At 55.1% G+C, this 24,299-nt stretch overlaps 1 protein-coding gene across 4 annotated transcripts in view; it reads right to left on the bottom strand.

The window, feature by feature from the left end:
* Positions 1–24,299, bottom strand: part of TCF7 (transcription factor 7) — a 33,349-nt gene that overhangs the window by 3,215 nt on the left and 5,835 nt on the right. For 2 of the 4 annotated variants that reach the window (XM_010590634.3, XM_010590624.3), the window contains exons 4-9: positions 5,546–5,657; positions 4,616–4,703; positions 2,542–2,634; positions 1,520–1,639; positions 885–1,047; positions 673–780 (exon numbers count right to left, since the gene is read on the bottom strand). In XM_010590634.3, coding sequence (XP_010588936.1) covers positions 673–780; positions 885–1,047; positions 1,520–1,639; positions 2,542–2,634; positions 4,616–4,703; positions 5,546–5,657 — 684 coding nt within the window. The remainder of the gene's footprint in view (positions 1–672; positions 781–884; positions 1,048–1,519; positions 1,640–2,541; positions 2,635–4,615; positions 4,704–5,545; positions 5,658–24,299) is intronic. The other 2 variants (XM_010590646.3, XM_003404492.4) reach the window with 1 other exon arrangement.

Genomic DNA, 24,299 nt, shown 5'->3' with positions numbered 1-24,299 from the left:
TTTAGGGGCAGTTCCACCTGGCACGGCTTCTTCTGAGCTAGCCAGGTGTTAAGGATTGAATTGTGCCCCACCCCCACCCCATGTGTGTTGGAATTCTAACCCCTCTACCTGTGGATGTAATCTAATCATCTTCCATAATGCAATCAGTTGAGGTCATACCAGTGTAGGGATCCTATACCTAGTCACTTCTGAGTTATAAGAAGAGCAGCACAGACACAGAGACATGCATGCACAAGCAGAGAAGACGGACACTCTCTGGCTACGAAGCAGGTAAATTAATCAGCCCAAGAACTCCAGGGACTGCTGGCTACTGGAGGTTGAAATAGATAAAGACCTCCCCCTAGAGCCACAACCTGAATTCAGCAGTGCCACTCAGGGTCAAATTTGTTGTTCTAGTCCCATTCCTTCCTCCTCCTTGCATCCATACTCAACTGCCCCTTTCCCAGTTGGCCATCTCATGCCTAAGACGCTAATTAACATGTCCTGAACTATGGTATTTCGGTTACGACAGCACTAAGACTCCAGGGGAGGCCCTGGACCCTCCACTCCGGCAACTCCTTTCTCATCTGTGCCTTCGGGACAGTAGTAGTCTTGCCTTCTTTGCCGAGACTGACTGGGGCATGGCATCTTGAAGGTTCCCCTACCCGCCCAGCTGTGTCACTGGCCACTCACATAGTTGTCCCGCGCCGACCAGCCTGGGTAGAGCTGCATGTGCAGCTGCCTCTCTTTGCGGGCCAGCTCATAATACTTGGCTTGCTCTTCCCGAGACAGCGCGTGCCACTGCAAAGGGGCGGGGTAGGGTGGGGTGAAGATTGAGTACATCAGGAGTCAGCAAGCTGCACCAGGGTGAAGGTAGTCTAGGGGCCACCCCCACCTGCCCTCACCCTGCGTCCCAGGATCTGGTTGATGGCAGCGCTTTCCTTGAGTGTGCACTCTGCGATGACCTTGGCTCTCATCTCCTTCATGTACAGCATGAAGGCATTCAGTGGCTTCTTGATGGTTGGCTTCTTGGCCTCCTTCTCCACCTTGGCCTCTGCTTGGGTCTTCCTGAGGGGCACATATCCAGATCCCTCAGGGGCCCCCAGTGTCCACCTCATGCCACCCCCTCCTCTTGTGCGTGTCCAGAGTGCCTGGGTATCAGGGTTTTTGTAAACTGAATCTTTCTGTAGTTGCCCCAAAGGGGGTGAGCAGAGAGGTAAATAATTGTTCTTTACAGGAATACTGTAGCCAAGTGGAAAGAAAATTCACGTGTAAGACTTCTCTGCCCCTGTCCTCTTGGCTCAAACTAAATCCTTGTTCCTACTCACCTGTCCGTCCCCTCCTGCTTTTGAGGGTCAGAAAAACAGAGTGGTCAGTGGCCAGAGTTCAGGGACCCCTGGGTTTTAACTAAAAAGGCTTGAACAGCGGCCTCTCTCCTGGCAGTCCCTGGGCATGGGGAAGGCCTTGATGAACAGATGGGAGTCAGGGTTGTTTACCTGCCCATCCTACACCCCCTCTCCATTGTGTGCTTTTCACTCACAGGCTCCGGTCATAGGGCTGCAGCTCCTGCTTCCCTGAGGGGGGCACAATGGCTGGGTGGGGGATGGCTGCGGGGTGGCCAGGTACGCCAGAGCCTAGCATCAAGGACGGGTGGGTGAACCTAGAGGCAGGAGGAGAGTTAACACTGAGACAGGCGTGTAAGGACCAGACCTGTGGACACACGTGGAGGCCCCTGCACAGTACACGAGGACACAGGTAAACAGATACCCTCCCCCACTGGCCTGGACACAAGTAAACGGAGATGCATACAAATACCTGCTCCCAACACATTACACAAACACATTGCAAAAATTCACATATATACCATTTAGGTGCTTACTAAATAACTCCTAAACAGCTTTTGGACTTTTCTCCTCACCTGTCCCTAGCTCACCCTCACGAGCCTGTGGCTACCCTGTGGGTCTCTTCTCAGTCTCCTGCTTGCCCACTCCAGCCTCTCTCCACACAACAGCCAGAGTGACCTTTTTAAGACACCCAAATGCTCATGTCCCATTCCCACTGGAATCCCCCCACTGCCCAGGCTCCTTCCTGGAGCCTGCACAACCCTGCACAACCACCATCCTGCTGACATCCCTCACCCCCTGCCCCTATTACTCCCTACCCCCCTCCCAGCCAGCCCTGGCTATTATTGTTCCCTTTGTCCCCCTCTCCCAGGAGATGTCGTCCTTTTTTCATGAAGCTCCGTCTGACCCATGAGGCCCAGTGAGGTCTCCTTCACTTATCACCCAGATGGCCCCACTCAACTGCTGGTACCTGTGTTCATGCTCTGTCCCTGGTGTTCTATGCGACTCTGTTAGACAGAATGGCCTAGACTTAGGCCCCTCTTGTGCTCTGATTGGCTTTGCTCTCAGGCACAGGGCAGCGGTGGGGCTGTAAAATGACGCACGGACGGGTGGACGAACAACTAGCACAGGGCAAGCAGGGACCTGGGCATGGCCTCGCGTGGGCACTGAAGCCTGGGAAACAGGAAGCAGGAGCCTGGCTGCAGGGTAGGGGACTCACCTGGGGTAGGGGGCGCCAGGGGCTGCAGTGGGGGCGGGGAAGTGCTGTCTATATCCGCAGGAAGGGGACAGGGGGTAGAGAGGAGGGCTGGGCCTGTGATTGGGAGAGACAGCTGTTAGCGGTCTAGCTGCTGGCCAGACTTGGGTAGGACTTCCCCACCTTGCTTGGGCCTGACCCAATATGAGGCCAGTTGGCCTTGGCTTGGACCACCCCACGGATGGAGCTCAGCCCCTCCGCAGCCAAGGCAGTGTGTGCTGCAACTATCTGCCACAAGGGGGCAATGTATGCTGCATCTGTTTTCTTCTGACAGCTTGTACTGTACTGATGCTTTAAGGGATGGACATGGCAGCTTCCCTGGGGACCCAGCTTAGCAGGCCCCAAGTCTCCTCCAGCCTTGAGTCTCCCCCTCACTGTGCTCTAACCCCATGGGGCAGTCTCCCTGTAAATACAGCCTGACTCCTGCCTTAGGGCCTTTATACCCACTGTTTACACTGTCTGGATTGCTCTTTGGCCCCACTTTGCCTGCTTCGACTAGACATCCTTCAGGTTTTGGCTAAATTAACATCCTTCCTGAAAGCCTAGAGATTCCTAGCTGGATGAGGCACCGCTCTGAGCTTCTAAAGTCCTCAATCAAAGCACTGCTTACCAAAACCCCCCAAAAAACAAACGCATTGCCATTGAGTTGATTCTGACTCATAGCGACCCTACAGGACAGAGTAGAACTGCCTCATAGGGTTTCCAAGGCTGTAAATTTTTATGGAAGCAGACTGCCACATCTTTCTCAGAGTGGCTGATGAGTTCAAACTATAGACCTTTTGGTTAGCATCACAGCACTTAACCACTGCACCACCAGGGCTTCTGGCACTGTTCACAAAAAAAAAAAACAGTACCCTGTTAATTGCCTGGACTCTTTCCTGGGTCACCCACTAGGTGGACTGAGTCCCGAGATGGCAGGATCTAAGGATCGTCAGCTTCAGCAATGCTTCCCAGGTACCCAGAATGCTGCCTGGCACACAGCAGGGCTCAGTGCAGAGATGGGCAACATACCCCCACTTCTCTCCTGACAGCCAAGTGCTGTTCCCCCTCCCCTGTGCCTGAAGTCCCCTTATTAGTGCCTTGGGTTAACATCTCCTCTAGGTTCAAGTATCTTGGTCTTTGGAGCTATTTGCCTAGGGATTGCTTTCAAGAGGCTAGTGCAGAGATTTGCTTCCATATGACACTGGCCCGGCCTAGTCAGGCTGAGCTCTGAGCAGTCCCACCCTGCTTTGATCCTGGGAGGGGGTAGTCCTGATTCGTATTCAGAATGGGGCTTTGTCTGAGGAGAATCTGGAAACAGGAGTGAGTTGAACATGGGCAGAGGGTGAGTGGAAAGGGGTAGAGAGGCCCCAGGTTGGGCCTTTGGACTACCCTGCCTTCCTGAGAAGCCAAGCTTTCCTGCTGCTGGGTGACTGCCACAGCCCAGAGATGCTGGGTCCCACTGCAACTGATGAGCAAAGGGCTAAGGAGCCTGCCCAGGCTCAGCTCTAGCTGAGGACAGACCCTTTGGTGCACAGTCAGGCCTGCTGAATTCAGGGGTGAGGGGTCTGGAGGGACCGGGCTGGCTTTCCTGGCCCAGCCTTAATAGACTCTAAGAGAGGCCTCTGTAAGTGGGCAACCAGCCCCACCCTGCCCCTCCAGCAGCTCATCCAAGAAAGGGACCAACCAGCAGCAGGCAGTGGGAAGTACTGCCATGCTGTCACCTTCCTACTCAGGCCTAACATTTCTTCCTCACATACTCCAATGGCTCTGGAGGTTTCTGGGCAGCCAGAGTTCCCCCATTCATACGGACCAGGACCCAGGTCTCCCGCCTTCTCAAATGGAGTCTGTCAAGCTCTCTGGGCAACACCCATAGGCCAAGAGGCTACAAGGAACCCTGGCCCAGAGCCAGCTTGGGCTAGAGCTGCAGGCCGGCCCATGGTGCCTATACCAAGCTGGTAGCAGGGTGCTCCACACAAAGGATGGAGGAGGGGAATGGAAGGGCAGGTATGGGTCAGACCAGCGCATGGTGCCCCTTTCCCACTGGGCCCACACTCACCAGCTCACAGTGTGGGGGAGCTGTCCCATGCTGCCTGAGGTCAGAGAGTAGAAGCCAGACAGGTCAGGGGTCTGCAGGGGCCTGTGAACTGCAGTGGAGAGGAGCCGAGTAAGTGGGCTGGCCTGACCCTCGGGCCACTTCAGCTAGTTAATCCATCCTAGAGCCTCACACGGGGGCCTCTAAGATCCCATCCACCTTTACTAGAGGATCAGACATGATAGTCTGCTCAGGACTATCCCTGTTTATACCATTGCCCCAGTGTGATAATGCCCCTTTTACAGGCAAGGGAGCCAAGGGCAGAGGTTAGGGGACTTGCCTAATGACACCAGGCTGGCCAGTGGGCTGGGTTGGAGTCATTTGGGAGTGGTCCACTGCCAGTCTGCAATTGAGGCTTCTTTGCTGGGGAGCTCTGGCCTGGCTTTCTGGGCAGGAGGAAGGGCCCCTGGTTTGGGGGAGCCTGGTGGGGAACCAGGGCTCCAGTGAGTCCCCCCTCAACCCCGGGTTGAATCAGCAGGTTTCCCACAGCAACAGTGGTGGATTTCAGAATGACTTTGCCTGAGGCTGAAGTGAATCAGTCATCACAACCACCACTTTCCATTTTCTCACTGGGGGAGGGGAAGGCTGCAGGTTAGATGTCTGCTCCCATACTGGCACAGGGTGGTGGTGGGGGGGGGGGTTCCCCGTAAAATTAGGCTCCTACTTCAACCTGAAGTCCTCACATTTTAACTTGGGACCTCCTCCTCCAGCCCTCTGGTGCCCTCAGGCCCCCAACCCATCTTCCTGGCATCCTTTTCTTTGGGCCCTGGGTTTGCACAGCCCTGGTTTCTCCAGCTGTAAAAACGGGCCCAGCCACCTGGTTTTCTCAGAGGGCAGGGACTTGGCCTTCAGGCTCTGGGTCTCATTGGGCTCCTCCCTATCCCAGGCCCTTACCTTGCTTCTGGTTGATGTCGGCAGGCGCAGGTGTGGGGTGTGGGCTGCTGAAATGTTCATAGAGAGGAGAGAGTTGGGGGACTCCGTGGGGGGGCTGACTAGCCTTGTTGTGCTGAAAAATGAGAAGGAGGGTAAATGAATGTAAAAGGAAGGAGAGGTATGAACCTGGGGCCTGGGGGCATGCAGGCAGGTGGAGCCACAATTAGCTGTATGTGGGCAGCCCTGTTGTCAAAGGAGGGTGGTGATCAAAGACCACAGGCCCCAGGGAAGGGGGACCACTCAAGCCACCCAGTGACAGTGGTTCTGCCCTCCTGCCCACTAGACCCCTAGATGTTGCCCAAACAGTCCCACATGCTAGAAACCCTCTCGGTCCTTCTGTTTACTCAAATCACAGGAGGTATGGCTCCCCTGTCCGGGAAGACCTTCTGGGACTCCCTGGTTTCTCTGAGGCCCAACAACTTGTCTCTGGGGTGCTCACAGCCTCCACCCCAGCAGCAGGGCATCGTCTGAGGACCTGGCCTACCCCGACACAGTCTGGAGCTCTCTTTCCTCCTCCTCCAGCCCCCAGACTCTGAATCTGACCCTCTGTTCTACCTCAGGCCTAACAAGATTTGCTGACACAGGAAAGGGCCCCTCAGCCCCCTAACTCAGGGGAGGTGGGGCCAGGTGAGGCCTGGCTCCCTCCAGGGCCAACCAGCACATCCCCCACACTTCCTGTTTCCTCAGCACCGCAGGACTCTTACTTTTCACACTAGTTGCACGGCTTTGTCATGAGATGACTCAGTCAGCGGCCTGAGAAGGGAGCTCCCTACTCAACCCAGCCACAAGGGGTCGCTGCTCAGAGCCAAGGCCCCAGCTCTGCACCCCTTGGCACATGCCTCCACAGGCCAGGACCTGGCAGCATCATACCACAGCACCTTGGCTTCCAACTCTGAAAAGTCCCCAGCTGTGGGGTGCTGCTGGCTGGGAGCACAGATGAGTGACCTCTGACCCGAGGCACAGAAGAAATGGGAATTTCTGGGGGGCAGGACAGCAAGGAGAAGTTAGCCAGACTGCTTAGTATCCCTGGGCTTCAGTTTCCTTTCCTGTGTAATGGAGTTAATGATCCCTTCACCACCAGGTTTGGGGAATGTGAGGGTAGCTCATGGTGAGGAAGCCTAGCACAGGTGCCTTGGCATTGGACTTTGGAGGAGGCTTGAGGGAAGGCTGGGTGTGAGCCCTCCAACAGCCAAGGCATGAGGATCCCAGGAGCACAGGCTCCCACAACTCCAGCAACAGCCCTAGCTTGCCACCTTTCCCCACACTCCTGCCTCCAGGGTAGCCTGGGTCCAGGCTACAAGCTGGACCCCTTCCCCTTAGATTCTGGGGAGGGTGCTGACACTGCCACCTGTTGGTCTGTGGTTCATTGTCTGCACACCAGGAGGAGTCTTACCTAAGTGGGCTGACCAGGCTTCCTCTGTCCTGAGGCAGATGGTGTTGATGTCTCAATAGGGTTGGGGACTCCTTTGAGGCTGGCATGAGTTTGGCAGCACAGCCCTTTCTGAGCGCCACTTGGTGGCCTGGGGCAAGGCAGGGAAGTGTTCCCTCTGTCAGCCCCAGGGAGGGCTGTCCACTGTGAGCTCGGAGGGGACAGGCAGACCTCGTTGAACCCTGACTCTGACACGATTTACTGTGTGGCCTTAGAGAAGTTACTGGTGTCTCTGAGCACCCCTTTCCTCCTCTATAAAATGGAGATGATCATAGGGTGGTCGTGAGCATGAAGACACAACATCCTAGAGCTCCACTACTCAATTGCCAGGTAATGAGGAAGGGGCATAGAGGAAGCCCCTCATTTGTCTTGAAGAGCCATGGTAGGTGAAAAGGAATCCCTGAGAAATGCTACCTACAGTGCTTCTCCCTGTGCCCTAGTGCTGGGCCTCAAATCCTGGTGTAATTATGTGAAGGGAGTTTCCCTGGGAGATGGCAGGCCCGCCTGGCAGCTCAACTGACGGCAGCAGGAGTGACAGCACGGGGATGACAGGCCATGCTGTCCCTGCCTGTGTGCTGTGACCCTCCTGTCGTGGTTGCAGAGGGGATAGCCAGGCTTCCTGGGCAAGATGGGGAGGCTCATGTCACTCTTTTCTTTACCCCTCAGCACTGACCCCAGACAAAACTGTGGCAGACTGGGAGTGTAGGGGGAAATGAGGGTGGGGCGAGGGGAGTGGTGGAATGCAGGCTCCTCTGGCCCAAGAGCAGCTGGTAAGGGAGAGATGAGTGGGCCAGGGCAGCTGTGGGATGGTGGGGTGTGTGGACACGTGAACACCCGGCATATACTGAGTACGTGCCACATGCCAGGCGCCATGCCGTGTACCTTGCAAGCCCCAACTCATTCCTGCCAGCATACAAGCAGATTGTCATTTCTCCCCTCTGTACCTCCCCCAGCTTCTACCTCATGGCTTGCTGCCCTGTACAGCAGAGGTGTCCACTTCCGCTGCCTCTGGTTCTCGCTTTTGTTCTCCCCCCTTACCCAGCCCAGTCTCTTGCCCCATCACGTCACTGGTCGGCTTGTGTCCTAATGACTTCCATAGTGCTGAATTCAGCGATCAGCTCTCGTCTTCACTTTCCCTGACCTCTCGGCAGCATCAAACGCAACTCATTTCTCCCTCCCCCCTTGAAATAGTTTCTTCACTTGGCTTTCAGAACACCATACTCACCTGGTTTTCCTCCAGACTCATGGCTACTTCTCAGCCTTGTTTCTGGCTCCCTATCCTTTTCCTGACCTTACCTGACCTGAGATCGGCCCTCTGCTCTACCTACTCTCACTCCTAGGGTGCCCTCGTCAAGGCTTATGGTTCATAACATCTTCATCTGATGGCTCTACATTGATTTCTCTAGCCCCCACTTCTCCTAGGAGCTCCACTCTCCAAATGCCTATTCAACAATGTTGCTTAGAGGTCTGACATGCCACCCGAAGTCAAAATGCCCAAATCAGAACTCTTGGCTTCCTGCTCCAAACCCCTCTCTCCGTCTTTCCCACCTCAGCTAATGGTAACTCCATCCTTCCAGTTGCTCAGGACAAAAACCGTGGAGTCATCCTGGACTCCTTGTCTCACATCCAACGTGTCAGCAAATCCCAACAACTCTACCTTCAAAGTATATCTAGAACTCAACCACTTCTTCCTCCACACCTCCCACCAAGTCCAAGCTACCATCATGTCTCACCTGGATGGCTGCAGCAGCCTCCTCACTGGACCCCTGCTTCTCTCCTGCCCCCTCGGTCCCCTCCAGCAGCCACATGAACTGATGGTACCACTTCTCTGTCTCAAGCCTCCAGTGGCCTCCCACTGCATCATTGGCATTTTAGGTGTTATTCTATCTCCTTACCTGGGCCCTAACACCCTGTGTGACCAGGCCCCCCTCCCCACCAGCCCCAACTCCTTCCACTCTCCTCCTCACTCACTATACCCAGGACTTCCCATGAGTGCTTCAGCCTCCAGCATCCTTCTCCATTAACTCCAGCGGTAGTTTTCTGAATGGCCACGATGTGAAGTAAGTGGAAAGCCCAGCTGTAGCCTCGCTGACTTTTCCCTTCTGCAAGCTTTTTCCTGCCATTGGACTTTTGCACTTGCTTTTCCCTCTGCCTGGACTGCCCCTCTCCCAGATCTGTACAAGGCATCTTCATTCAGACTTTAGCTCAAATGATACCTCGGAGAAGCATTCCCCGACCACCCTAACTAACTGGCCACCTCACACACACAGCTCCTGGCACTTAATAGGGGCTTAACAAGTATTCGTTGAGTGAATGAGTCTCACAACCCTGAGATCAGTACTGTTGTCCCCATTTTACAGCTGAGAAAACGGAGGTCCAGAGAGGTGAAATGACTTGGAAATAAGAGTGTCTGAAGCAGGCCCTCCTCAGCAAACTCTGATGCTGGGTATATCCTTGCCACCATTATTACCCCTCTCTGCTGTTCCCGGAGTTCACCTCCATGGTACAGAGAACGCTGGACTTAGAGTCAGACAAACATGGCTTCTGGTCCACTCAAGCCTGTTTTCTCCTCTATAAAATGGGCTGATAATCCCCCTGATCTAGGACTACAGGTGGCCCTGTCTCACTGCAGGATTGTGGGCCAGTCTCATTCCTTCTCTGTGCTTCAGTGGTCACAGATGCAAAACTCCTGCTTTATCCTAGAGTTTTAAAAAGCAGGAGCCAAGGGCCTATGATGGCGGGGAAGCTTCCTGGACAGCGTCAGGTCTGACGAGGCCCTGTGGCGGCTGAAGGCACGGAGACTGCGCCTCAGGACCCACTCCCTTGAGAACGAAGGACCCTGATGGAAACCATTCCACCGTTCTCCACTTGGAGCCTGGCCCAAAAGGTGGAATGAACACACACCACAGGCCCCTCCACATCCAGGGACTTTTGAGATTAAGCTCCTGCTTCAGAGAAGGCCCTGCCATCCAGCCCTGGCTCCTGGCTCTTCAGCACTCAGGACTGTAGGCCTGGCTGGTGGAGTGGGCAAGCCTTAGGAGCAGGGCTAGGGTCCAAGGTGCCAGTCTAGGAAGATAGTCCCATAGTTTTCACTCTGCCCAGAGCTGAGGGGTCTGCTCCACAGCATGTTTCTCAGTAAATCACTCCTCTCTGGGGAGGGTCAGCTTTGCCCAGGAGGCCCTGGAGAGCCCTCTTGCCTGAGGGAGGGCCAGGGCTGACTCTCTTTGGCCATGCTCTGGCTGGCTCAGGTCCAGCTTTGCTACCTGAGGCCTGGTTCTAGCACAGCTCAGGCTGGGCGTAGGAAACCTCAGAGAACCCAGCCTACAGCCATTCGCCTGGTACGTATGCAGGTGACGGGCTGGAAGCGGGGGAGGGGGAGAAGTTGCCTGGTGGGCAGTGGGCCCGTCCTGTCTATCAGCCTCCCTGGGAACTGGGAAAAAGCCTTGTTAAACAGGAGTCTCCAGCCAAACCACAGGAGAAGTGCTGGGTGGGCAGGGGTGGGGCAGAGAACCCGCCAGCAGCTGGAGGCCCTGCGGTGGCCAGGGCTCCAGGGCAGGGCACTGAGGGCCTGGCCAGCCCTTTCCACGTTCATGCAGGCGGCCTCAGCCTCACTTGTTAGTGCCCCTCCCTGTGCCTGGTGGTGGTAGCCAGGGGGAACCATCTGGCCCACAGCCCGGTGCCCCACGCCCCCCTCAGCTTGCAGAACGTCCCGCTCCAGGGCCTCAGCACAAGGCTGTCCCAGGGCCAGGCCGCCCAGACAACAGGGTGGGGTCGCCTGGGGCCTGGCATATATATGGGTGACTAAACCACCCCTTCCCCTCCCCTTGATGGTGACCTTGCCCAACCCCCCAAGGAAAGGAGGCAGGCCTGGTTTGACTGTCCCCACCAGGCACCAAGCATCTCAATGGCACAACCTCATCTCTCATCTCTGAGCGCAGGGTACCAAGAACAAAGCCAGGCACACAATGAGGGTTCAAAACGTGGTGGGCTGTATAAATGAATGAGTGATTGATCAGCAGTCCATCATTCTCTCTGGGCCTCAGTTCCCTTGCTGAGGCTCCACCTGATCAGAACACTCCGGGGTCCCTGTTTTTTGCCCTCAGGGCTGTAGACTTTGCCTGTGGCTCCCTGCTGCCCACCACCAGACCTCGTCACTCCGGAAGGGGTCTGGAGTCAGACCCATCTGGCAGGCCACGTCTGGTACAAAAGCTACTCCCTTCTCCACCAGTGGGTTTGTCTAGTATCTTGTTGGATGCCTAGTGACCAGGCTCATTCCCAGCAGAGGCAGTCCTTCCTGTTATCACACTGCTCTTACTGCTGAAAGACTCTTCCCCACGATGACTTAAAACCTATTGTCCCAAAGGTGGTCCTGGCTCCGCAGAGAGATTTTCATTAGCGCATAGCTGGAAATACCTCCCTCTGGTGCCTCAGCACACCCCCCTCTTGATCAGCAGGCTACAGCTAGGAAGGGAACCAAGGCAGGTCTGGGCCGGGAGGAGGTGGAAACGGGGACTCCTGAGGAAGGCCTCCTCGGCTCTGAAGTTGAACTTGAGCCTTGGTTGGGCTGCCCCCACTCGCTGCGCCCCCGCCTGGCCCCCACTTCCTGCAGGCTCAGGTGAAAAATAAACACAGTCGGCATTTTCCCTGCAGACCGCAGCGGCCCTCGGCCCTCGGCTTGCAGGCTTTGTGCATGCAGAGAGCCCTTGCCACCACCAGCAGAGAAACTCCCTCGTCTCTGACGGTTGATTCTAAAAACCCCCAATCGCCTAAGACCCACAACACTTTCCCAGCGAAGAAAGTTGCCATTTCCTCTGGCCTCTAGAAGCCAGAAGCGGGGTGGGGTGAGGCCTGGCCAGGCCCAGGTAGCTCAGGCCCTCCCAAGAAGCCTCCTCTGGCAGGGGACTGTGCCAGGAGAGACACCCCCTCTACACACACACCCCAGGATTCTCAGGGCATATTTATTGAGTTCCTACTATGTGCTCAGCAAAAGAATGTTTCAGGCTGAGAGAAGGGCATCTGCTAATAATATCTGAGAGTCTCCCATGTGCTAGGATATAGTTCTGAGCACCTTACAGAGCTTAACTTATATACTCCTCGCAACAGACCTATTATTATCCCCACTTGACAGATGAGGAAACTGAGGCACAGAAAAATGATAAGTATCGCTTGTCTAAGGTCACAGAGCTAGTAAGTAGCAGAGCCAGGATTCTACCTGCTATACGGCAGAGGCCCTGTCGTGAACGGAACAGAGGCGGGGTGTAGGGCATCCCAAGGCTAGCCCAATCTCTCCCTTCTTCAACTTGGCTGGTCAGGGTTACCTGAGACAGTGTTTACCTGGCCCTAAAAACACTCCAGCAGGTTCTGGAACCCCTGGGATGGGGGTTCTGGCCATACTCCCTGCCTGCCTGCTTTCCAGGGGCCAACTGGCATCAGGAGCTGCCTGAGAGAGATAGTTGGACATGGCCCACAAGGCCCTCCACCAGACCTCTTCCCCACTCCCATCTTCCCTGCTCACCCTTGAAGAGCCCGCCCAGCCATGCCCCAGCCACAAGGACCTGCTCCTCTTCTGCCCAGGTGCCCAGATCTCTCTGCCTCAGTGCTCTCACCCACTACTTCCTCCCTCCCCCCACAACTTCCGATACTTCCTCCTGCCCTTTGCCAGGCTGGCTCCTTCTCTTCCTGACCTCAGTCTAAGGGTCACATCCTTGGAAAGGCCTGCCCTGACCTGAGTGAGGTGCTGCCAGCCCGGCAGGTGGAGGTGCCCACTAGGTGCAGAGGTCTGCCTGGGAGTCCCTGAGTCTGCTTGTTGTTTGTCTCTCTAGGTTTTGTGCTCAGTAGACTTTCTATAAACCGAGAACACCAAACCCAGTGCCGTCGAGTCAATTCCGACTCATAGCGACCCTATAGGACAGAGTAGAACAGCCCCATAGAGTTTCCAAGGAGCGCCTGGTGGATTCAAACTGCAGACCCTTTGGTTAGCAGCCATAGCACTTAACCACTACACCACCAGGGTAGGTTTCCAGACCTTCTATAGACTTGTTTAATTAAGGCCTTGAGGACTCCCGGTGTCCCCAGAATCTCAGTGTGCCCCCACCCACTCATCTGCCACCAAGCTGGGACTTGGAGTTCCTCAGGTGCCTGGCTCCTGAGGGCTTTGTTCTGATGCCTGCTCCAGAGCTGGGGAGAGGCCCTCAGGAACAAGCCCACAGAAGGAATGGCAGATCCAGGCCTCGCTCTGGGGCAGAAGCTGAGTGGATAGAAAGGTAGGCTATTTAGAAGGTTATTGTTCTGTTTGCAAAGTGCACAGAGGTAAGACTGAGTCATGTAAATGCCACATGTGACAACCCTTTCGAGGCAGGCATTATCCTACCTGTTTTACACATGAGGGAAGGGAGGCTCAGTGAGGTTGAGAAAGTGCCCTCAGTTACACAGCCCTCAGCAAAGTCAATGCATGGGGCCCCTTCATGGGCTCTGGGGTCTTCAGTGATGAAGCCAGCCACACCCTTATCTCTCCCCCTTCTCACTCCAGCCCAGAGGGCTACTTGTGCCAAGGACCAAATGGTCCTCAGCCTGGAGCACTCTCCCCCACTTTGCTTGGCCAACTCCCATGCACCTCCCAGGCCTCCTCATAAATGGACTTCCCCCTGGAAACCCAGCTGACTGGGGTCTCCTGTTATGGTGCCACATGGCAGCCCTGACCCCTCTATGCTCTAGCTGTCTGTTTACTTGTCTGGCCCCATACCCACCCTCAGGTCTTGGACTGTGCTCTGCACTGTTTTTATTCAGTGAGTTCAGGTTGGACCCTCAAGGCTGGGTCTCTACTACTGGTGCACGTGGATGGGGGCTCCATGTGAGCCAGTGTTTAGGGAGACTGTAGCAGCCCTGAGTAAAGCCCCTTGGGTGGCCTGGGTGCAGGGCCACAGCGGTACACAGGTTAGGAGGCCGCTGCTTAGAGTCAGGGACGTCCTGCCTGCACCTTAGTCCCCTCAGCCTCCCTTCTACCTTCGTATCCCTATCCGCTCCTACCTACAATACTTTAGGAGTCAGAATGACTGGTCAAAACCAGGTCCACCACTAGCCCATATAGCGCCTTTGTGGAAAAAATTAGGAAAAATAGTGCCCCTTTCCCTGGGCAGGCCTGGGCCCATATCAGCGCCCACATCTTGGGAAGCACAATGCAGACTGGGCTTCAGCTCACACATGGCCCCTTGGCCCACCTCCCCTGCACAGACCCACAGCGGTCTCATTTTTCTTCCCTGCATTGCCAGGAGCCAGGCTTGTCAGCCCCCACCCGGGCTCCAGTATCCAATCTGGCCCTGATCAGTTCTTCCAGGCTCCTCTCCCAGCTCTGGGCCCACCAGGTAGCCCCCCAGCTGGCCCAGACCTCTGTGTCTGGAGCTGGGGACCACTGTCAAGCACCAATATGCTTCAGTGCTGAGGACACGAGAATGACCTTCCAGCAGGATGCAGGCCCCCCCGAACTTCCCAAGTAAACTTGCCTGCATGTCAATTGGGCTTTGATTTGTGGGCTCCCAGACCCCACTTCTGCAAGAGGGCCAGGCTGGAGGAGCCCTTCTCATGCCCTTCCACCCTCAACCCCCGCTCTGGGCCCAGCTGCCCAGGACATGGTGCTCTCCAGAGGACGGCCACAAGCTCCCCGCCCACAGCATACAGGACGCCCTGTGCCAGACGCCCACCGCAGAGCACAGAGCCGTGGCCGTGTGGCCAGCAGAGCTGCAAGGGCTGGAGGATGGCTGGGCCACACCCTGGTGGACCAGAAGGCTTCAGTCCTGCTTGCCAGTACAGCACTGTTGCCATGGTTGCATGCCAGGTATGTGCAGCCCTTCCAACAGCCGCCTGGCCTTGACATCAGATAATGAGACCCTGCCACAGCAGAAGTTAGGCTGGGAGTACCTGCATGGAGCCTTGGCAAACCACAGGCCTGCTCTAGGCCCAGCCCAGCCCCCAGGCACCCCCAGAGTTAGCTGAGCCCACAAGCTGAGTGGTGTGGCCCACAGCCGCCAGTGGTTTCTATGCATTCGTTTACTTGCATTTTCCTTCCTCCTATTTGAGGTGAACGCCCCTCAGGACAGGATGTTTTTAGAGGAAAATATAAGCTTCCGGGAGGTGCTGCAGCTGAGCTGCTAGTTGATGCTACCGACACACTGTCTGGGGATCTGCAGCAGCCCTGGCTGGGCACCACCCAGCCCACGCAGTAACTCACCCAGCCCCTCTCAGGGCACAGCTACCCAGGAGCCCGCTGGGAACTCCCCAGCCCAGGCAGTAACTCCTCTAACTCCTCTCAGAGCCCAGCCACCCAGGAGCCCACTGGGGCCAAGGCCCTGCATACAACCTCAGAGATCAGCCTGTCTTTGGCAGTAGGGAAAGCAAGGCTCTGGGAAGGGAGGGGTTGAAGCGTTCAGAGGTTTTGTTCCCCTGGGAAGAAAACAGCAGGGGTGTAGATTTAGAGTTTGCAGCACCCAGTAGTAATTGCCAACTGTGTGCCTTGCACTCTGCAGAGTCCCACCAGCCCACAGAAATCCCACCAATCTTCCCAAACGTGTGTGTGGCAGATGAGGACAATGAAGCCCAGAGAGGTTAAGTGACTTAACTAAGGTCTCACAGCAAGTAGTGATCTTGGTTTGAACCCAGCCCTTTGGGGTTCTCAGCCTATAACCTTTATCACTCAGCCACAGGCCTCACAGGCAGCTGGCCACCAGGGAGACCACACAGACATGTGAGTCCCGGACCAGCAGTTCCCAGATTTCCTGCCAGCCTGAGACCTCCAGCCTACCAGGGCCCAGGAATCACCACTTTTGCTGGCAACACTCTGCCAAGAACCTTTGTTCCTGGAATAAACGAACTAGCAGCGTGGCTCTCATCTCCACCTAGACTCTGCTAAGCACCCTGTCCTCGAGGGGAGCTTGCATTCTCAGTCATTTATAGCCAAAAGGAAACGTGAGAGATATCCTTCCCACAGGATCTGGCCACAGGATGGGTGGGACAGCCGCTAGAAGCTGGGGTGGCTTTAGCTAGGGCTTGTCTAGAAAGGCAAACATGCTTCCTCCAAGGGAGAGCTGGGAGAGTTCAGAAAGATGGGGGCTGAGAAGGCTGTTGGGCCAGCAGTGCCTTGAGGGTGAGAGCGAGGAGGAGACCCGGAGAACTCGGGACTGCATTCTTGCCCCGGTTTAATCCAGCCAGTCTCTGAGACAAAGCAGGGGTCTGCAGGTCACCTGGTCTGTTCAGTTGCCTGTGCTGGCCCCAAGAAGCTCACTTGGGTCTAACCCTCACAGCTACTGCCAGTTAAGGCCCTTGGGTCTCTGAGTTGACTCAGTTCAGTGGCTGATCCAGAGGGCAATAAGACAAGGGATGGAAAAGAGCTGCTGGAGCTCTGGCACCTGTGTGCTCCCACCCTGGCCTCATACGCAGTGTCGGCGCAGGGAGGAGGGCAGGGCTACTGACTGATACAGGGGAGTCTGGAAGCAGAGCCCCTAATGAGGTTAGAGGGGTTCACACTTAACCACACCCCTGGGTGTAACAGTATAAAAACACAGGGGAGAGGATGAAACACCAAACTCAGAGCAGGGGCTACTGAGGAGTGAGGAATAGGGAGGGGGAGGCAAGAGAACTGGCTATAGCTATAACATGCAAATATTTTTTAAAAAAACGAATAGTTGTATATGTTGCCTGTGAGGCACTATAGCCTGATGGTAAGGGCATAGAACACAGATTTAGAGGGCCTGGGTTCAAATCTCACCTCCAGCACTTACTAGCTGTGTAGAGCAAGTCAAGTATATTCTTGATGCCTCAGGTTCCCCACCCGTAAACACACATATCTCATGCGGTTGCTGTGAGAGTTAAATGAGTTAGTATCTGAGTTTGCTAATTAAAAAAAAAAATTCATTAGGAGCAAAATAAAAAAAGGTCCCTTGGTGGCACAAATGATTTGCACTCAGCTGGTAACCAAAAGACTGGTGGTTCAAATCCACCCAGCGGCACTGTGGAAGAAACAGGCCTGGTGATCTGCTTCCGTAAAGAAAACCCTATGGAGCAGTTCTACTCTATAACACATGGGGTCTCCAAAGTCACAAACGAACAACAAAACAAAATCAGCAAGAACAAAAGAAAAATAAGTAAAACAAATCAAGCACATCCCTCCAGTTGCTGTGGAGTAGACTCCAACTCACGGTGACCTCATGTGTGTTAGGGTAGAACTGTACTCCACACGGTTTTCAATGGCTGATTTTTCACAGGTAGATTGCCAGGTCTTTCTTCCAAAGCATCTCTGGATGGACTCGAACCACCAACCTTTCCATTGATGGGCAAGCACATTAACCATCTGTACCACCCAAGGACTCCTAAGCTCATCCCTAGACGTAGACTTTTCAGGAATACCAGCCCTTGTGCCAGATCCAGGGCCAGAGCCCTCCATTTCCCTTGGACTGTTGCCTGATTACTCCTGACTGGCCTGCAATGACCAGAGTGATGGGCAGAAGACAGAACACGGCAGCAGTAAAGAAACTGCCCTCAAAATGGTCCCGCAGGGCTAGCAGAAAGCTTTCCCATGGGTGGGGAAGAAGCAGCATACCCATGCCCCAGGACTCCCTCAGCTTCCTCAGTCTAGCCATTCCCGGTGACTCAGGGCCTAGAAAACTCTTTAGCCCAGCCCTGGACCATACAGAGGCGGGAGCCTGGCCCAGAGAGGTCAAAGAGTGAGCTCTAAGCTGAGCTGAGACAGGGCAAAGTTAGAAAGAGGAAGGCGTTCACCTACAGACAGCTTGGAACCTACCTTCTGTCATGTCATGCCTCAAACCTGATTCAATTTTAAAATGTCACTTATAAAAATTTTTCTAGGTAGATTTGTTCCAGAAACCCTAGACTCCTATCTGCCAACAAAGAAACTCAGCCCTTTTAGCCCTGGCCCAGAGCTGTGAGGTCACCCCCAGGAGGGGACAGTGAGAGGCCATCTTTCCTTGGGGCCAGAGGGATCCAGTGTCAAGTTCATGAACCCAGCAGGCTGTGGGAGGAACACTCAGACTCCCCGCCTGCAATGCCCCATCTCCAAGGCATTTTTAGACCAAATGGAGCAGAGAAGTGAGGAGCACCGGCTTTGGGGCAAAATATACCCGTGTCTAAATCCTGACTTAACCTCTCTGAGCCTCTGTTTCCCCATCTGCAAAATGAGGGCAATGATAGTACCTACTTTTTCGGCTTGTTATAAGGATCTAAGGAGGCACTGCGAGTAAATGCCTTTGGCACAAAGCCTGGCACTCAGGAAGTGCTCAACACACACACTACTGCTGCGTCTGTTATGAATTTTTCAACAACTATACTAGCACCCACTGCCCTGTGCTGGGCACTGAGAATCCAGCAGTGGAAGGGACAGATGTGGCCCTAGCTCTGTAGATCCTTTCGATCACTTTCCGATCCAAACTGTCATCCTTGAAACCCCCCTCCCCAACATGGCGGTCAACCCTTGTGGACTTGGCTCTCCCAGCTTCATCTGCCCCCACACCCTGCAGACTCAGGCAACCCTCCCCCCCCGACCCGTGGGGGTCACCCACCACAGCTGGGTGGCTCCCAGGGCCGCACAGTGCTTCAAAGCCTGCCAGCAAGCTCTGGGGTGGCTGCTGCAGCCAGGCATGGCCTCAGAGCTGGCCCCGCCTAGGCCGTGGCTGTAGCAGCAAGCTCTCCGCAGGCCGCCTCTCAGCATCTCTGAGGGCCCACCCACCCCTCCGCCTGCCTGGCCACGGAGAACAGCCACAGAGCCATCTGATTTGAATGAAACTTCAAACTTAATGACTTTCATGCTGGTTATTTAAAACGCAATGTAATTTTCTTAAACACCCTATTATTTCCTTTGATAGCTACAAAGCTTCCCCCAATCCCATAAGCATGTTTATTTTTAGGGAAAAGAGTGGTTTGCAGTTGGTCATAGAGACCATAGGAGAGAGAACCCGCAGAAAGCAGGGCAAAGAGTCAACCCTAGCAGCCCAGAGACCCACGGTCGCCCTGCCTGCCTACTGGAGCTGGCTTTCTGCTGGACACTGGCGGGTGCTGCGCAGCCCTGTCCTTAGCACACCAGCCAGTGGCCCTCCTGCCCACCAAGTCCAAGTCCTCATTAGGCTGGACCCCATCCCCCTTCTCGTGCTCCCCTTCCCAAGGCCTCTGTCCTCATCTGCAAGATGATGGCCTTGGTGTCCCAGTGAGCTACTCATGGGCAGTCCAGGCATGGATGGGGCTGGGGAAGGGGTCCTGGGGCCACCACCACCACTCTAGCCGCTTCTTCCTGGCTCCTAGGTGAGGCCTGCCCTGGGTAAGGCCTCAGGGCCTGAGCCCTGACCAACTGGTTGAGCTCTATGCCCAGATAAAGTGGCCTGAGGTGGTCACTGCCCACATCAGCGTGGTGGGCAAGTATGGCCCTGCCAGACGGGGCTCCCCGGTAAGGGAGGTGGCCTGGTGGTGGGCATGCATGCCAGGGTCAGTTGAGCCCCACCAATGTAGGGTGTCCTCTGGGAGTGGCTATTTTTAGGCCCCAGGCTTTCATGTGGCTGAATGATGTGGAGTTTACAAAGCATCGGTAATGCGGGTAATACATTTCAGATGGCGGCCCAGCAGCCAGGGAGGCTGGGCCTGCTGCCACTGGAGCCAGGTCAGAGTTAGTCACAATCTCCCAGCCTAGATACTCGTCACCTGTGCCCTTCCTCCCCACCACCCCTTCTTGCCAATGGGAGGCTGGCTCTGGAGTAGTCCTTGCAATGAGCTGCCCAGCAGACCCACTGAGGCCCAGCCATCCTGCCTCCTCACGCCTATCCAGCCAACACTTATCTGAACCTCAGAAAACCTGCATGGTCAGGGATCACCACTCTCACTTTAGAGAAGGAGAAACAGACCCAGAGAGGCTAGCAGATTTGATCGAAGTCACACAATGGGGGAAGGAGGTAGCCCGGTGTCCTCCAGCTTCCTTCCCCATCACAGCTCACTGCCCTCAAGGGCAAACTGGGCTTTCTAGGAGGGGATGGTATGTGACCACTGGCTAGAAACCAACCCTGAGTCAGCTCAGACATGGGAGAGTGGGGGCAGCTGTAACCATGCAAATCCCTAAGCCCACTGCTCCCTGGGCCCTATCCATTCCTGGTGACGCTGCAGCACATGCGTCATTTGGAAGCAGTGTGGGACCCAGACAGCTCTCCTGCCCTTGGAGAGACAGTTGGTTGTGTTAGTTGAATGGGGGTGGGGAGAAGGGAATTAGGGGGAAGCTTATTTGGCAAAGCGTCTGCTTCCTCTGATCTCCAGGGAGTTCTGGCTGTGGAGACAGGGCCGTGGGTTGAAGGCCTGTGTGTCACCAGTCTCGCTCTGGTGTCTGCTGGCATGGCCCAGGCAGGCTGTCTCCATGGGTGGGACAGGCTGCATGGGTAGCCTCCCCATGGAGAGGGCCAGACCCACACCCACGTCAGCCACCCAAGGCCAGGGCCCTCATCCAGCAAGGAACAGTCCTAGCTGCTTTGAGCGCAGACACCCATTACTGGGCGACTGAGCCAAGAGGAGTCCCCATGCTCCAGCAGGACTAGAGGGGTCAAACCCACCCAGGCTGCAGTGGGAGACTACAGGCCAATGCTGACACAGGCCACACCTTTAAAAAGGAGGGAGGTGGTTTCCCAAGTCCAAGCATGACAGCTCTGCGAGATGGAACAACTATGGAAGGAAGAAGCTGACAATGTCCCAGGTTCTCAGAGACCCTCTCCAGACCTCTGGCCCAGAGCCTCATAGTTCTGCTAGAGACAGTACTGTTCAGAGGTGCTCTTCACACCTTGGTTGACTTACCAATGTGACGAGAACTGGACCTCTGGGGTTCAGTTCTCCTCAGAAAATAGGGCCAGAACCCTACACTCACAATCCTGGAGAGACTGTGAGAATCAAATCAAATAAAGGGGAAAATGGAACTTTCCACCTTGAGGCACTCTTGCCTTTGCCAGCACACCAAAGTCTCCCCCACCTCAAGCCTGCCCCCTCCCTTGGCCCTGCTGGCACTCCCCTTACCACCCCGTGTCTCCCTGGCTCCAGCCTGCCCAGCTGCTGGCCCTGCCTGCCTCAGCCCTCCATATCCAACTCAAACCATCTGCCGTGGGCACCGCCCTGCCCTTCCAGGATGCCAACACACTGCATGTGCCCACCAGAAGCTCCCAGGCTCCGGAACCAGTGTTGCCTGGATGTCAAAGTCACATACCAGGCCTTCAGTGCCAGCCCTTCTTCTATAGCCTCATCTCACACTCCCACTACCCACAGACCCTGGGTTTCATTCTGCCCTTCCAGTGACCAGGGACACAGACTAACTGCTGCCTCTCCACCTTTGCTCAAAGCGTTCCTCCACCCAGAGCCCTCCCCCACTACTTTCTGCCTGGCCAAACCTCCACATGCTTTATGCCAGCCCAAGCCCTCCTTCCTCAGGAAGGCTTCCTGGCTGACCCCACTGGCCTTTCTCCCTCAACTGGGTCCCTTACCTGACTCAGGCAGAACCTCAAAGCTGACTCTGACACACACACACACCCCCACACACCCTGAGGCTGGACTCTTTCCCTTGCCAGGATTGAGTTCTGGAAGGGAAGAGACAGCCTCTTGCTCTGTGCTGTGCCAAGGGCAAGGGTACAGGAAGGATTCAGTAAATGCCAGTAGGGGTCTGGACCCAAGATTCAAGACACAGCAGGCACTCTGCTGTTGACCAGCTGAACGCCCAAGGGTCAAGAGTGGGCCAGGACAGCTGTCCTCTAGGCATTGCTCTAGGGGAGGTGGCTGCCAAATTGGGGAAGGGGAGAGTGTCAAAGGTTTCAGTCCAGCCTCAGCTTCAGGAGTGCTTCACCTTCTTGGCACAGCATCCTTTATAAGGGGGTGTTCATACGTGGTGTTGACAACCCCTCCACCAAAATCTTCCACTCATGAAGCACCTACTATGTGCTAGGTGCTATTCCAAGTATTTCACATATGCTATCTCCTTCTGTTCCACAGTAACCCAAAAAGGTAGGTATCTTCATTATCCTAATTTTTCAGACGAGAAAACTAATGCTCAGAGAGGTTAGGTAGCTTACCCAGAGCCAAGGAGTGACAGATATGGTGTTTGAGGGTGGATCTTCCAGACTCAATGCATTCCCCTTCCACTCCTCTAAAGGGATTTGGACAAGTCCCTTCCCTGATCTGGGCTTACTGCCCCACCTGCAGAAGGAGAGCATTACTCAAAGATCTATGAACTGTACCGTTGGGGGCAGGGGTGCCCAGGTGACCTGATAAAACACCTGTTTCCTCTAACAGAGTCTTGTTTGTACACAGAGGCAGGAAGCGGCCAGTCACAAGATATGTGGGAGTGTTACTGTATGGCTTCAAGACTGTGGCTGCTCAAGGAGACTCAGGGAGGCTGTGGCTTCCCTCTCCCCTCCATGAGGCTCTGAGCTCACCCCAGCCCACCCTAGCCTCCGTGGTCATGCAGTTTTAAACCTGTACCCATGGCGTCCTGCTTACAGCTCAGCTAAACCTTCATTCTTACAGGGACAGGGTAGGGTGTGGTCTTAGGAGACCCAGAGATGATGGAACTGCTGGTGGCCTTGGCAAGGGATCACCCTCACCTCAAGCCCCCTCTCCTTTAATGCCACTCACATCTGAGTTTCAGAGCAACTGGGGAGGAGGGCAGGGCTGCTGTGAATACCCCATTTGCTGGCTGGGGAAACTGGCCCAATGAGACCCTGGTGGAGAACACCAGGGTTCCAGCAAGCAATCCAGGGCCCTTTATCAACCCCTGGGCCTTGGAAATGCCCCTTCCAGCCCACTGAGCTGTCTCTCCGTGCCTTTCAGAGCAGACAGGTTGCCCTAAAACTGCAGCCACCCCAGCCTGCCCTCGGGGGCAGGGTGGGGCAGGAAGCTAGGCTCTAACCAGGGGTCAGCAGGCTGGGCCTCCTTCATGGTGCTTTCCAGGCCCTGAAAGGCATCGAGGGGGTAGGAGCCACCCTCAGAGCAGAGACCGACTAGAGAGGGGCTGCGGATTTTTCAAATGCCACAGCCAATACCACACAGCCTCCCTGTTAAGGGAAAAAATACTCATCAAAATAACTTCAAGGTCCCAGGACCCACCTCCAGAACAAAGCATCATCAATAACAACAACAAAGACCAAGCTCCATGCTGGCTGTGCTCAGACACTGCAAACAACTGGGCACAGTCACAGGCTCAGAACCTGCAGCAAGCTGGGACAACAGGGAGCCAACATGCTGTGACTCTTCCTACCTCTCGACCCCTTAATTCTGTTTGGGTATTATGCCCCAGGAAGACAATCAACACAGGACCCAAGAAGTCACTAATATACCGCATAATTCTCACTGGTGAAGAACTTGAAGGCAACCTGAGAGCAAACTAGAATCCTCGTGAGGGATGTTACAAATAACACAGGTGTTGTCTGGGGGGTTACAAATGTGCACCCCACACCAGTGGTCCTGTCTCTATTGGATGCTCTCTTTAGACATGCAGGGTTCTCCCACTTTAGTGTGTATGAGAATGAATGACTTGGAAAGCTTGTTGCAATACAGATTCCAGGGGAAGCATGAGGCCAAGGGCACGAGGGGGTACATGCAGGGGGTGGCCATGGAGGAAAAGGTCTGAGAATTGTTCAGAGGCTAATGTCCATGAAGGTCTTTTTCCTTTTTTCTTACAAAACAGTTTACATCCCTAACATTTTATGTTAAGGGCTTCTATACAGCTGGGGGAGAACAGCCTCTTTCAGATAAATCTTTGGGAGGCAGGGGAGGATTTTCAGGACAAGTCAGTGGCTATGGCTCCCACCTTGGCTCCAGGGATAGCACTTCCCCTCTCAAGAACCCCTGGGCTGGGGAGGATAGGGAGGAGGGGCCTGCACACCAGACTCCTCGGTCTACGTGGAGCCTGCCACTGAGCCACCACTGACCCCAGAGAAGCAAGGGCAGTGAGGGACAAGGGATCAGCATGGTCAAACCCCACCCTACGCCTGGCCCCATGCTGGAGCCTCACTGGGTACCTTTCACGCACTGCTGCCGCCAATCCTCACTCCAACTGTGGGAGGAGGGCTTGTCACGCCCATTTTGCAGACAAGGAAACCGGGGCTCAGAGATACTTCGGCAGATGGACTGCCTCTTGTCTAAGTGTGGCAAGTGCATCATAAAGCAGTACCAACTGTCTCAGCCTTCAGAACTACCAGGGCAGGCAGAGGTGGCCAAGGTCTCGAGGGAGGGTGAGGGAGACCTCACTTGATGTTCAGTAGAGGCCTCCTGAGG

Source organism: Loxodonta africana, chromosome 2 (assembly GCF_030014295.1).
Source record: "Loxodonta africana isolate mLoxAfr1 chromosome 2, mLoxAfr1.hap2, whole genome shotgun sequence".
Taxonomy (NCBI): domain Eukaryota; kingdom Metazoa; phylum Chordata; class Mammalia; order Proboscidea; family Elephantidae; genus Loxodonta; species Loxodonta africana.
Note: the sequence above shows the minus strand (reverse complement) of the source record. Positions and strands in the feature narration are given on the sequence as shown.